We start from the raw sequence: 14,900 nt of genomic DNA, 5'->3' as shown, positions 1-14,900 counted from the left end.
GAACTATTGACGCTTTAAGATCAATATCCAATCATCTCATTTGGATAGAATTATTGATGCCCTAGGATCACATTCACAAGTCACATTCACATCTTTGCCCTCAACAAGGTCTACAAGACCAAGTACATATTTGTCGGTATACTCAACAAGCATAAAAATGGCTTGTTGCTCGAGACTTTGTGTAGCGTCCATGTTCAATGAATCATTTAGCCATCATATCTAGATCTCACCATTCTTCAAGAGAGGGCTAGATGCACTAAATTCATCATGTCAATCAACAGTATCATCCCTATCGGTGAACAGAGACAATGTTGTAGAAATTTCACCTCTCGCACTCAAACAAACACAAATACATCAATAGATCAGTCGCCCAAGAGCTGTGTCTGCTAAAAACAGGTATTCCAAAAGCATATCTGCTAAAAATATAGCGCCTCAAAAGTTGTGCGAAGTGTTTTATTGCACCAAAATCTACCACGTCAACCATCTTACCACCTCCTCGTGGATTGTAGCGAGAAATATGGCGTGATTGCCGGGTTGGTACATTCGGGCCCCCTCCCCCCCCCCCCCCCCCCCCCCCGCCTCTCTCTCTCTCTCGTCCCCTGCTGGTTAATGGTCATGCCATCATTTTGTGGCAGACCAGAGATGTTTGGGGTTCTTTTTGGTGGAACTCTAGAGACATTAGAGGAGACCTTAGATTACAGAGTAAGACGATGGAATAAGAAGAAAATACCACTGTAGTAACGAAGGGTGGGACCCTTGTTTGTTGGGACCACTCTTGTGTTTTTCTCTCTCTCTCCTACTCTACCAATACACCTTCACCTCTTTGGGCCCTCTCTACCTACTCTGACAGAAACTCCATAAGGGCAAAGGAAGATTGATACAGGGAAAAGAAAGGAAACAAAGAAAACCATTTCTACCACTTTATTTTCCATTCCATCTATTTCCATGCAGAAATGGCGAGCTATGTTTTGTCCAATTAAGTCCTAGTATTCTGTGTGTAGGAAGTTGCCACGGTTTTCTTACTTGTCTCCTTGTATTTAAGAGTGTTCCTATTTTTATCTGTGCATGTTAGCCACTGGTAAATCTACGGGCACTGAACTTTTTAGGAGCTGATTCCTACACAACTAATTTCTCATCATTGCTGAAATTTTGTGAGGAATACGACTATGCATTAGCTAAGCTGCTGATGGTCTACTGATTGTTATTTTTACAGATGTCTCTTCACAAGCCAAACATTGTGATTGTGAACTTGTGTTTCACTACAAATAAGGTATGCTGTTGTTAATGCAGGATCCTTTTGCATTTCCCACCTATATAAATAAAAAAACATATGTAAATATAATTATCGATATAATTTGACAAACATGTGTGCTTGCTTGTGTGTATATATGTCGATGTATACAATTATACAGATGCTGATGCCTAGCTCATAGCTCTACAGCCCACTATTGGGCTCTGATTATACTAATGTTCCGGAATGTAGCAGTATCTAGTCAATAGTTTTTGTTGGTGAATTTTAAGCTTTCCAAGATATATACTTGATTGCATATTTTCCTTCCAAACTTACATTTTTGTTGAGCCTGGTAGTAATGTATAGTTGATCAATTCAATATCTGCTTAAACTTCCTATTTGTTTCTCAGTCTCTATTTGAGCTTTCCAGGATGTATATATTTGAGTGTATGCTTGCTCGAAAAAATTCACATCTTTGTTGAACGTGATAGGAAAGTACATGCTGATCAAGCCAACACCTGTTTAAACTTTGGGTGGTTGTGCTGCACTCTTTGTCTGTAAACCATACATATCTAACTCAAATTTCATGTGAGTGGTTCCTTTAAAAAAAAAGTTTTGATAGATTATTTTCCTCTTTGTGTGCCTTGTTTTGTTTTCTGTGCAAGGCAAGTTAAGCCTTTTCTGACGGCATAAAGGCACATGCCTAAGATTGCAAAAGTTTTTTTAAGCTAGTGTAAGAAGCTTCTTGTGAATAGCATTCTTGCTTTCACATTCTTACCAACACTGAAGACAATATTATATAGGTTTAACTTCTTTCCTTGTGATGGCTGCAGTATTTGCCTGCTGGCAAGTCTCATAAGAAAGACAGTTTCGCTTGGAAATTGCTGATGGTGGTCCTCGTTGGCTTGTGTGGCCTCTCAATATGCTTTGTGCGGGTGGGCCAAAAAAGTGTGTTTACACAAGCAGGGTTTCTTGGCAAGCATGCTGCTTTAAATTTTCGCTGTCCTCATCTTTCACAAAATTCAACTAATGGAATCAAGTTGCATTATGTGAAGCCCAACAGTTTTCAAAGGTAATTAAATTCACATATGTAAGCAAATAAATAAAGAAATAAGCTATTAGCTATATAGACTTCCATTGTTTCAAAAGATCATGTGTGAAGGCTATGAAACTCATGCTTTCTTTTCAATCGATATAACAGAGGGGAATGCTCTTGCACACCTGTACACTTCTTTGTCATTTTGTCCATGCAAAGATCAGGAAGTGGATGGTTTGAAACACTTCTAAATGACCACCCCAACATAAGCTCACATGGGGAGATCTTTGGAGGGAGAAAGCGGCACCAAAACTTGAAACTTGTAACAAGGAGGCTGGATGAAGTCTATAATCTGGACTACATGAGCAGTGCTGTAAAAAATGAATGTACATCTGCTGTGGGTTTCAAGTGGATGCTCAACCAGGTAGGCCATTGTTCTCAGACAGTTCAGGTTTAATTTTAAATGCTGCTTCTCTCTCTTTTTCTCTCTCTCTCTCTCTCTCTCTCTCACACACACACACACACACACACACACACACACACACACACACACACATTTAAAAAAAAAAAAATCTGCTTTGATTAATTTACAAGTGGGAAACCTCAAAACGAGGAAAACCCATGAAAAGAAAGGGATACAAAACACGGAGCACTATGAGGCTCCGAAGGCTAGAAACAATCAAAATAAATCCTATAGGTATCAAGAGTGATGCCTCCAGCGTCATAGGCAAAATACAGTGCTTGACCAAGAGAGAATTTGAAATAGGGAAAGGGGTCAACAAGAGTGCCCTGGAACATTAAGGAGTTCCTATGATGCCAGATGGCCCACATAGTCCAAAATCTGACCCAGGTGAAGAACACCGCAAACTGAGATTGTGTGACCGAAGCACCCCAAAAAGCCAAAATCGTCTGTGAAAAGAGCCGGAAGGAAAACGCAGCCGAGGGCAGTCGACACTTGCCGAATGAAGGCTTTGGAGTGACGACAACACCACAGTAGTGTGGCACGGTCTTCAGCTTCAAGGCATCCGGGGCAGCGGGAAGGCGCAATATGCCGAGCATGCAACACACTGCCAACAGGTAGAGCTCCCACCAAGCACCGCCACAAAAAAACACGTTCCTTCAAAGGCAGATGACTCTGCCAAATACGAGACAATGTGTGTTGCCACCACAAGGATGACTCGAAGAGCGACCACAGCTGATTACCCCGATGCACAATCCATACATCAGACTGAAGGATGGCATAGACACTGGCAGCTGAGATGCAGTCCAATCTAGTAGTAGCCAGATTCCATCAGAGAAGCGAGAGTTTTCATCCAGCAGAGGAATGGGCGAATGAGCAGCAAGCATGTTTTGAATCTCCCGCCAGAGAGGAGAATAGTGAAGACCCAACCGAAAGCGGGAGACGGCATCAGCGAAAGAAAGAGCATAACCCGAGTCATCAACCACCTGATGCACCTGACAGATGCCTTTTTGGGAAAGAAAATACGCTTGGCGAGGAGACTGTTGAACCAAAGTCGAAGCAAAAATCTTGCTCCAATGCAGACTCTCCAAGCGAAGAGAGTTACCCGCAGAGGATTGTCGACCATCCCAAGCCAAATGTGAAGTGACAACCTTCCAATCAACAATTAGAGAAGAAGTAAAGGGACATCCAGGAATGTGTCATTCAAGCTTCCCAAAAACAACATCCCAATAAGTCAGTTTCCAATGACCAAAGAAGGGGTGACAATGTGCGCACATAAATGTGTGACCATGAGAGCCCAAGGTTGCTGTTGCTCCACCAAAACTGGCAACAACATAGCTTTCCGAGCCAGAAGATGACGTCCAAAATATTCAACCCTCCAAGCCGCTTGGGAGAACACAGCTTGTCCATAGATAGAAGCCGAAGGCCCCTCTTGGTAGACGAGGTCTGCCAAAAATGTTCTAAAATATTGGACATGAGAGATTGCAAGCGCAACCGAGACTGGGATAACAAAGGCAAGTAAAACTGCACATAAGCCACAAGAATGCATTGGACAATCCTGAGACGCACATGAAGTGGCCACGTGGACAATTTCCAATAATTCAACTTGGAATGTAGACGTTGGAGCACCCAATCCATTTTCTTCATAGCCGATACATTCCAACCGAGCGGATAACTCAAATGGCAAACCAGAACATGGGGAGGAACAATCTCCCCAGGCGACAATATCTTATACCAGTCACACTCTTTCAGAGGCAATAGCTTGGATTTGCAAAAGTTAACTTTGAGACTTGCTGCTGCCAATCCAAACAAGTGAAGAGTATGCATAATTTGTTGTACATCATCATAGTTATTACAAGGCATGAACAAAGAGTCATCACACACACACACACACACACTCTCTCTCTCTCTCTCTCTCTCTCTCTCTCTCTCTCACACACACACACACACACACACACACACACACACACTCACTCTTTTTTTTTTTGTAATATCAGATTGAGTTACCAATGGGAAACCTCAAGACGAGGAAAACCCATGAGAAATACTACAAACAGGAAATCATAAGAAATCAAAATAGAGCTAATCATGGCTGACGGGAAGCTCATCCAAGTCATAGGCAACTCGGAGAGACTGTAAAAGAGATGTCTTGAAGAAGGAAAAATAGTCCACTCGAATATGTTGAAACATGAGGAAATTACGTGCTCTCCACACCGTCCAAAGCGTGACCCAGCCAAAAAAGTATGCATACGGCTGAAGCAATGGCGGAAGTACTCCAAAGATCCAGAAAGATCTACCGAAATGCATGGTAGGAAAACCCGAGCGAAGAGCTGTAGAGATGCAATCCATAAACTGTAGCGTATGAGAACAAGACCATAGTATATGTTCTCAACTGTTGCACCACATCGGCCACATCTCGAAGAGGCCAATCTTCTAGATCGCAAAAATTTGCCAATCGGGAGAACCCCAACGACGCATCTCCACATAAACAGTCGCTCCTTCAGAGGCAATTTCTCATGCCACACTTTCATGACTTTACTCTGCCACCATGTAACACTCTTGTTCATATTCCATACCTTATTATAGAGTTCATGGATTTAGGAGGACGACTGCAAATGACAGTACACTTTCTTTGCAGAAATCAAAGAAATCGAAGAACTAGCGTAGCGCCAATCACAAATTTGGTTTTCCATCACCAACGATGAAACAGGAGATATGGAGTCAACCAGATTTTTGATGTTGTCCCACATGCGCCTATAGTGTGTTCCAAGCCCAAAGGTAATAGGAGCTTGTCTAAACGAGAGTACCTGTTCATTAGCGTCCGTCACATCAATTATGCTATTAATACCTTTCTGGGAGAGAAAATAAGCGTGTCTGGGAAAGCATTGAACAAGAGTTTGATAAAAAACCCGACTCCAATGCAAACTTTTCATTTGAAGTGAGTTTCCACAGGCATCATCTCTACCATGCCACAACAAATCCCGTGTGACCAATTTCCAATCCGCTACAAGACTGGAAGCAAAAGGGCATCCAGGTATTGTGGCCTCAAACTTACCAAAAACCTCATCCCAATACAACGGTTGCCAATGGCCAAAAGCCGGTGTAGAAACCGCATGAGACCATAGAAACGCAAACATTTGCGTCCAAGACTGCTTTTGCTCAACCAACACCAACAACAAAGTGGCCTTTCTTGCTATAACATGAGAGCCCAAATGCAGAATATTCAAACCACCACAACGCTTTGGAGTACATAACTTATCCATTGCAAGCAAACGCAGACCCTTTTTCTGAGAGGAGGTAGACCGGTAGTGCTCCAGTATCCGAGACATCAAGGTCCGAAGACGACGGGGTGACCAATGCAACATAGGCAGGAAGAATTGCACGTAAGCCACCAATATGGACTGTACTATTCTGAGTCTTACATGTAGTGGCCAAGTGGATAATTTCCAATAGTGCAATTTAGACCTCAATTTGTTCTCAACCCAATCCAATAATTTCGCATTGTTAACTGACCAAGCCAGCGGATATCCAAGATGTCTGACAATTTGATCAGGCTGCTTCACTATCTCACTTGGCCATAATACTGAGTGCCAATCCATTTGACGCAACGGTAACAATTTAGATTTTCAGAAATCCACTTGCAAACCTGTAGCCAGCCCATAAAGATGTAAAGCGTCCATGATGCATTGAACATGCTCAGGTCTATTTTTAGGCCAAAACATGGAGTCATCCGCATACGACGCCTGCGCCACAAAATGATCACAAGACGGTAATTCTAATCCATGCAAATGCCCATACGCGGTTAAGGAGTCCAGATACAACAACAGAGGATACTTAGCAATAGCATACAATATTGCACTCAAAGGGCAACCTTGCCTAACCGATCTACCAAGGTCCCATAACCGAGTCAGTTCACCATCAAGAATTCCTGCAGATTGACTATTCTCATATAGAAAATAGACCACCCGACACATTCTGGAACCGAAGCCCAAAGCCGTCATGATATGAGCAATGAAGTCCCACTGAATAGTGTCAAAAGCTTTCTCTATATCGACCTGCATGATGAGTACATCCTGTCCAGTATATTTTGCATACTCAATCCCAACGAAAGAATTAGCAATATTATCCATAATTTGTCGGCGAGGGATGAATCTATATTGAGCAAGATATATGCGAGAGAACAGATAATTGTTGATACGAGAAGTTATAATTTTTGACAACAATTTGTAAACCATCGGCATAAGCGTGATTGGACGCCAATGCGACATAATGTTTGCTTGGGCAACAATTTCACCAATCCTTCTTTCCACGATTGCAGCAATGATTGTGTAGTCTATGCATAATTGATCATGAAAAGTAGAGGTTGTTTAAGGGACTCCCAAAAGCGAAGGAAAAATTCAACTGTAAGACCGTCCCATCCAGGAGATTTCCAACGGCCAAGATGCAGCAAGTTGTCATGCAGCTTAGCCTCAAGGGTAGCTGCATCATTCATTGTCAATATAGGATGCACATATGACAACAATAGCTGTCTGGCTTGCAAAACCTCACTTGAAGGCGCTTCAGGCTTGGCAAAAACCTATTGAAAACGATCCACCATGAAATCCGCCAATTGACTTTTACTAGCCGTCCATTGCCCACTATTGACCTTAACCCTTTTGATAGATACGGATTGCCTTGAATGATGCAAATGCTTAAAAAACTGCTTCGATGAACAACCTTTATCCATTAAAGCATTCTGTCTTGATCTAACTTTCCATTTTTCAAGTTTCCTCCTGTTATTAAGCGTCAAGCGGCTTTAGCTGCACATAATTCATCTTGCTCCGACTGAGTAAGTTGTCTAGTGTCTGCAAGACTTTCTAAAGCTTGACTAGTCACCTTATCTTTTTGTACTTTTGTCACCAGGAGGTGTATTTTTCCTGTTGCCTTCCGTAAATAAGTATTAGATATATTTATTTTATTTTTACTTGTTTGTCCCAAAACCCTTGAAAAGGTGCAAGTGGACATTGCATGGCCAGTGTGAAACGGCTGCAGCCAAATGGGTTTCTCACATCGGGGATCTAGGTCGGTCAGACAGGGACTGCCCGGGCCAGTTAGCACTGAATTCTGATGAGTATGGAAGCTCGTGTGCGCCAAACTGGAATTTGGGCCACTCTTCAAGTCACTACAACTTTATAAGTTGAAAGGGGCCAGTAAATTAACCCACATTGTAGATGTTGGTCAAATGGTAGTCTTCAATGATGGTCAGGAGACCGATAGGGACGCCATGGAAGCATCTCCTAAAATTTAGGGAACTGCTATTTTTGACCGGAAAATGTGTTCGCGTCATCAGCTCTGGAATGACAAGGGGAACATTTTATTGCTCTGCTGCCAAGTCAACTGACGCACCAGTTGAGATATTTTTAGCAGGGAAAGCCCAAACTCGGAAACTGGGCCACCTGTCAGCTTGTGAGCGATTCTGCCACTCTGGGAGGCAAAAACGAGCCGCATATCAACAAAGGGGGCGCCATTTTCAGCCTCAGGTGGATTGTAGCAGGTACAGAAGCTATGGAATGCTTACCTTGCCCTCTATGCACAGTATGGTGACGGGAGTGATGCCCCGCACGCTACATACTGCTCTCTTTCTCCCCTACGTACAGTATGTTATGCCCCACTAGTGGGCTTCCCATTTGACCTATGTACAATTCTGGGGGTTTATGCGCGTTTGCCAAGGCAAGAGCCTTCTGAACAGGAACCGGATTAGCTAATTGCTAATCTCCCACAGGTACGCACAGTTCCATCACGAAAGATTGCGAGTTTGGAGAGTTTTCTCGCGTGAAAACTCGTCCAATTCACAGGGGAACTGTCCCATTGCGTGCGGGAGCCCTTGGGACACGCGTAGGCGTGTTCGCTCCGCTAAAAACGATCCGAAACAGGGAATTACAGCCTGCTGTGTTTTTCTGCAGGTTTAGGGTTTCGCACCTAAACTGCAAGGGAACATCGGGGGAGCCTCGTGAGAGCCTTGGGATGCGTGTAGAGGCTTTTGGGCTCCCGGCAGTGAAAAACAGAGAAATACAGCCCGCTGAATTTCTGTGACAGCTCACCAGAAAGCTTCCAGATATCGAGGGAATCCGTCCTAGACAAGTGTTTTTGACCTACAGGGGTTTTTGTGCCGTTGTGCTGTCGAAATCCGGTCGAAAACCTACGTTTTCAGCCCTCGCCAGGTTTGGACAGCTTTGTGAAAGCTTGTGCTAAGTGGTCGGATCGTCTACCTTAATTTGAATAAAGAAATACCGAAAGGGGCGCCAGTCCTTGGGGCCTACAAGGTGTCGGTCTCGTGTGCGCAGTGACATTCTAGTCGCTGGACGCAACTGTGTTCTCTTCCCTTCTCAGTGCTCTATGTAAAGTTAACAGGTAATTGAAATAGTACCGCCCTCTACGTTGTACGGGCCGGTTATATGGTTCCATCGACGGGATAGTCAGTTTTTCTTCAAAAAGTGCAGCGTGGATTGTTGTGGGTGAAAGCAACACAGAGCTTGTCGATATGGCAGAGAAGAGAGACCAAGTACCTGAAGAGGGATCTTCCTCACATGGCACAGAGAAAATTCCTTCAACTCTTCAAGAAGAGGACAGGTTGTTCATAACTCAACTGCGTTGTTGCATGGACATGTTTTAGCAGTTGGCTAAGAACCCAAGGATGCACGAATTCTTACAGGCTCGGACACAGGGTTTTCAGCCTCCTACACAGGGCATGACTGAGCCGTTGCAAGAAAAGGAGATTTCCAATGCGCAGAGGACTCATGATGCTCGAGGGAAAGCCCATGTGGTTGAGCGACTAACGGTGTCCAATGATCCAAAGCAACTTGCTTTAGTTGGACAGGAACTGTTTGTGAATGCTCAAGGGAGCAATGAACAGGCTATGCGTCAGACCCTTCCATTACCTAATACTTATCCTGGTTATTTTGGAGGTGGTTCAGTGTTTCAAGCTATGGCTGGACCTTCCACAGGTTATATGCCAGGGAATGTGTTCGGGACAATGCAAACAGGCATGGGTAACCCTATGTACGCGAACATGGGTGTCCAACCAGGTTTTCAGGGTGCCTATGGCCAGTTTCGAGTGCCTGGAACAGAATTTGGTATGGCTGGTTTTTCGCAACCATACGTACAAAATGCAGATATGACAGGGAAAACAGTTGATGCGAGTGTTGGAATGAGCACTCATGGAACACCACTGCTACAAGCACCTGTTTATGATAATGTGGCCCCTTTGAGTCAGCCTAAGGATTACAAGGAAGGTGGGCAGGGAGTGAAGTTTGAAACTTTCAGAGGAACTGAGGACCAATTAAAGGCTTTGACCTTCATACAGCATTCGATGCAGCTTATGCTGGAGGAAACTTCACGGAATCTTCAAAGATACGCAAGGCTGCCACTTTCTTGAAAGGGAATGCGCTCCAATGGTGGACCGCATTGTTGAACGAGGGTCAAGCCCCAACAACGTGGGTCCAATTCAAACAACTTTTTGCGCCTGCATGGTTGAAAAACACTTTTGAAGTGGATGTAATGACGGAATGGCACGAGTTGAATGCTAAACAGTGTGCGGATCTGGAAGAGTACAATAAATGGTTTTGGGCCGCACTGTTGCCAGTCACCTCTTACAGGTTTGTGCCTTTGTCAGAACAAATTGAGAAGTACTGTTGCGGATTGCCCAAGAAAATCAGGGACTACTGCACAAAGACTACTGTCATGAATATGTTTCAGTAGATAGAGAATGCAAGAGTGGCCAGCAATCTGTCGAAGGGAGATTCCGATGGATTTAATAGCCACAAGAAAGGGGCCCAGGGCAAACAGTTTTTAGCCAAGGGCAATGTTGCAGCAAAGCCTTCTGAGTCTCCTGCAAAGAAGCCCTCCACTCAAGAAGCTGATACGTCCAAGAAGCAGTCTAAGTCTTCTTCGGGACGAGGACAAGGACAAAAGAGGCATTTTTCTGGCAAAACTTTTGAAGAACGGAAAGCTCCTAGGGAGGCCAAGAAATGCTACATTTGTGAACAGGAAGGACACTTTGCAAATGAGTGCCCACAGAAGAAGTCACACGATAAGGATGACAAGTCAGACCATAAAGGGAAGAAGCCAAAGCCGAGTGCAGGACTTGTTCCAGATTTGGTTGGAGATCAGCCAATTACAGATGCCACGGAGCTGTGCAGAGCTTGGGGCAAAGTTAGAGACCAGACAGTGCTGGTTTTCTTTGATCCAGGAGCCCGTGCAAATTTTATATCACCAGAATTGGCATCAAAGTTGGGCATTCGTGCAGAGGAGATGGGTATGACAGGCGAAGCAGGTTTGGCATGCCCAGGACATTCAGAGCCTGCTTCGTTTGCACATTCAGAGCTATGTGGATGCGGAAGAATTTCATATTATTCCGCTTGAGGGCTGTGATGTGTTATTGGGTATCCCATGGTGTTACAGGTTGCATGCTATGGTGGATACTTACAACAAAAAGATTACCCTTGTACATAGAGGAAAGACTCATGTCCTTGATGTAAAGCTTAAAGGCGAGTCTGTTCCAGTTGTTTCTGCTTCTGCTATTTCATCTGTAATAAAGAATCATCTTTCTGCGTACTTTATCTTTGCAAAAGAAGTACCTCAAGTTGTATCTAATTTGTCTACCTTAGATAAAGACAGGTCAACTTTTTTGAGTGGTTTTGGTGATTGTTTTTCGGACTCTTTGCGTGGGGAGTTACCTCCTAAGAGACCTGAGGATCATACTATAGATCTTGTGCCAGGTTCTAGTCCACCGAATAGACCACCATACAGGGTTAGTGCAGCCCAGCAGAAAGAGATTATGGGTCAGGTCAACGAGCTTTTAGAGAAGGGGCTGATTCAGCCCAGTTCATCCCGTTTTTGTTCTCCTGTACTCTTAGTGCAGAAGAAGGATGGTTCATGGCGCATGTGCATTGACTATCGCGCCTTGAATAAGAATACTATCAAGAACAGGTTCCCCGTACCGAGGATAGATGACATTCTTGATCGGCTTGAGGGAGCGTCATTGTTTACAAGAATAGACCTAAAGAGCGGGTATCATCAGATACGCATTAGACCAGAAGATGTCCATAAGACTGCGTTCAGGACAACATTTGGTCTCTATGAGTTTCTTGTCATGCCATTTGGTCTCACAAATGCTCCTGCCACATTTAATAGAATGATGGACAGAATTTTTAGACCACATAGAAACTTCGTGGGTACCTTCTATGATGACATGATTGTCTAGTCAAAGTCTGAAGGAGCATAGCGATCACTTGACTGCAGTTTTCAATGAGTTACGTAAGAACAAGCTACTCATTAATGCGAAGAAGAGTGAATTCTTTTTGCAAGAGATTCACTTCCTTGGGCACATTGTTTCAAAGGATGGGGTACACATGGATCCCGCTAAAGTGGAAGCAATTAGGTCTTGGCCAGACTTGAAGTCCGTACATGACATTCGAAGCTTTCTAGGCTTATGTTCCTATTATAGGAGGTTCATCCGAAATTTTGCTGAGATTGCTTCTCCACTCCATGCACTGCAAGGAAAAGGAGTTACTTTCAAGTGGACAGCCAAGGAAATTTTAGCGTTCAAACACTTGAAAGAGAAGCCGACTTCAGATCCGGTAATTATTTTGCCAGATCTTTCTAAACCTTTTGTGGTTCAATGTGATGCGTGTGGCCATAGTCTTGGTGCAGTTCTAATGCAGAATGGCCGAGTAGTCGCATATGAGAGCAGAATTCTTTTGAAGACTGAAAGGAACTTGCAAGTCTATGAGAAAGAATTGCTGGCAGTAATTCATGCTCTCACTAGTTGGAAACACTATTTGCTAGGGGCTGATTTTGTTGTCCAAACGGATCATCAAACCTTGCGATATTTTCTCACACAGACGAAGTTGTCTGAGAAGCACATGCGATGGGCAAATATCTTCAATGTTCCATTTTGAGATTGTGCATGTGCAAGGGAAAAAGAACGTGGTGGCTTATGCGTTGTCACGAGGGCCCCAAATTTCAGCAGTTTCAATTCCGTACCATTGTGAACTAGACGAAATGAAGACACAATATGGTGAAGAATCAGATTTTGCAAGGATCTATGACTAGCTTGTTGATGGGCAACATCATGAGCACTATATGCTTAAGAATGACTTTCTCATGATGCATGGAAAGTTATGCGTTACTAAATAGTTACGGCCAAAGATTTTGATGGAAAGTCATGCTCCACCTTATGCTGGGCATCGTGGAATTGATGCGACAGTGAAAGGGGTTGAGGCATTCTTCTATTGGCCAGCTTTGCGTCAAGATGTTGACACATTTGTAAGATCATGCTTAGTATGCCAAAAAGTCAAATTTGACAGACAAAAGCAACCGGGATTGTTGCAGCCATTGCCGATCCCTGATAGGCCATGGGAAAGTATAGCAATGGACTTTATCTTTGATCTTCCAAGGACGCAAACAGGAAATGATGGGATTTGGACTATCATTTGTAGGTTCAGTAAGCAGGCCCATTTCATTCCTGTTAGGAAGAAGATAAAGCCAGAACACATGGTCAAGATATTCATGAGCAATATCTTTAAATATCATGGGATGCCTCAGTCAATTGTCAGTGACAGGGATCCACGTATGACGAGTCTTTTCTGGAAGGCATTGTTTCAGAACATGGGCACTACGCTCAAGTTCTCTTCTTCGTTTCATCCGCAAACGGATGGACAGTCAGAAGAGGCAAATTCTACTGTCCTGGACCTGCTCAAATGTTATGTGTCAGAGCACAAGGCAACTTCGGAACACCATCTCCCATTGGTTGAATATGCTTACAATAACACTGTGCATACGTCAATAGGTAAGGCACAAGTTGAGATAGTGGAAGGAGGAAAGAAAGTCCCGCTCATTTTGTAGACTAAGGACAAGATATTTGAGGCAGACAAGTATGTGCAAGATATGGATGAAACATACAGGAAGATAAAGATTGCTCTTGAGAAGACTCAAGGTAAGCAAAAGAAAGCTGCTGATCGTCACCGTCGTGAACTTGTATTTTCACTTCGTGATTGGGTACTTTTGCGCTTTGAAAAGGGCAGGTTAAGGAAAAGGAATGGCAAGGAACGCTTGTTTCCTAAGCTCAGTATGCGATATTATGGTCCTTTTCAGATTTCAAAAAAGATCGGTGATGTAGCTTACAGGTTAAAGCTACCAGAAGGCTGGAAAATACATAATGCTTTTCATGTCAGCCTTCTAAGGCCCTTTGTTGGTGATGTGCCAGAGAATATGCTTGATGAGGAACAACCCAAAGTGGAAGAATTGGATGAAATCCTTGTTCCTGAACAGATATTGGCACATAAAGAAAGAAAGGTTAGAGGAAAGGTTGCAAGACGCTATTTGGTGAAGTTCAAGAACTATCCATCATTAGATGCACAAGAGAGTAGTTAAGCAATTGTATCTACTCTTTCCATATAGAATTTAGCTAGAGAAGTTTATGCTCAAGAGTACACTACAAGACTTCTATGCTTGATATATGTGTCGTAGCCAGGTTGGTGGGATTGTTTAATCGTCCAACGCTACATTTCCGGAAGCATGTATATCTTGGATTCCCATCATAGAATATATGTGATATCAGGAGATATCTGCATGTATTATTGGCATGCAAGCGAGGTCGCTTGCAGTATTTCAAGGGTGGGGTGTGTCACCAGGAGGTGTATTTTTCCTGTTGCCTTCCGTAAATAAGTATTAGATATATTTATTTTATTTTTACTTTTTTGTCCCAAAACCCTTGAAAAGGTGCAAGTGGACATTGCATGGCCAGTGTGAAACGGCTGCAGCCAAATGGGTTTCTCACATCGGGGATCTAGGTCGGTCAGACAGGGACTGCCCGGACCAGTTAGCACTGAATTCAGATGAGTATGGAAGCTCGTGTGCGCCAAACTGGAATTTGGGCCACTCGTCAAGTCACTGCAACTTTATAAGTTGAAAGGGGCTAGTAAATTAACCCACATTGTAGATGTTGGTCAAATGGTAGTCTTCAATGATGGTCAGGAGACCGATAGGGACGCCATGGAAGCATCTCCTAAAATTTAGGGAACTGCTATTTTTGACCGGAAAATGTGTTCGCGTCATTAGCTCTGGAATGACAAGGGGAACATTTTATTGCTCTGCTGCCAAGTAAACTGACGCACCAGTTGAGATATTTTTAG

The 14,900-nt window shown here is 43.5% G+C and overlaps 1 protein-coding gene across 2 annotated transcripts in view; it reads left to right on the top strand.

Annotated features, from left to right (window-relative positions):
• LOC147433711 (uncharacterized) overlaps positions 1-14,900 on the top strand; it is a 61,752-nt gene that overhangs the window by 29,991 nt on the left and 16,861 nt on the right. Inside the window, exons 2-4 of one of the 2 annotated variants that reach the window (XM_086490338.1) lie at positions 1,214-1,270; positions 2,065-2,303; positions 2,433-2,691. In XM_086490338.1, coding sequence (XP_086346464.1) covers positions 1,214-1,270; positions 2,065-2,303; positions 2,433-2,691 — 555 coding nt within the window. The remainder of the gene's footprint in view (positions 1-1,213; positions 1,271-2,064; positions 2,304-2,432; positions 2,692-14,900) is intronic. The other variant, XM_086490339.1, reaches the window with a different exon arrangement.

The sequence above is a fragment of the Adiantum capillus-veneris genome, chromosome 19 (genome assembly GCF_014529385.1).
Source record: "Adiantum capillus-veneris isolate H3 chromosome 19, ASM1452938v2, whole genome shotgun sequence".
NCBI classification, from domain to species: domain Eukaryota; kingdom Viridiplantae; phylum Streptophyta; class Polypodiopsida; order Polypodiales; family Pteridaceae; genus Adiantum; species Adiantum capillus-veneris.
The sequence above is the reverse complement of the archived record's forward strand: the minus strand, read 5'-3'. Positions and strand labels throughout refer to the sequence as shown.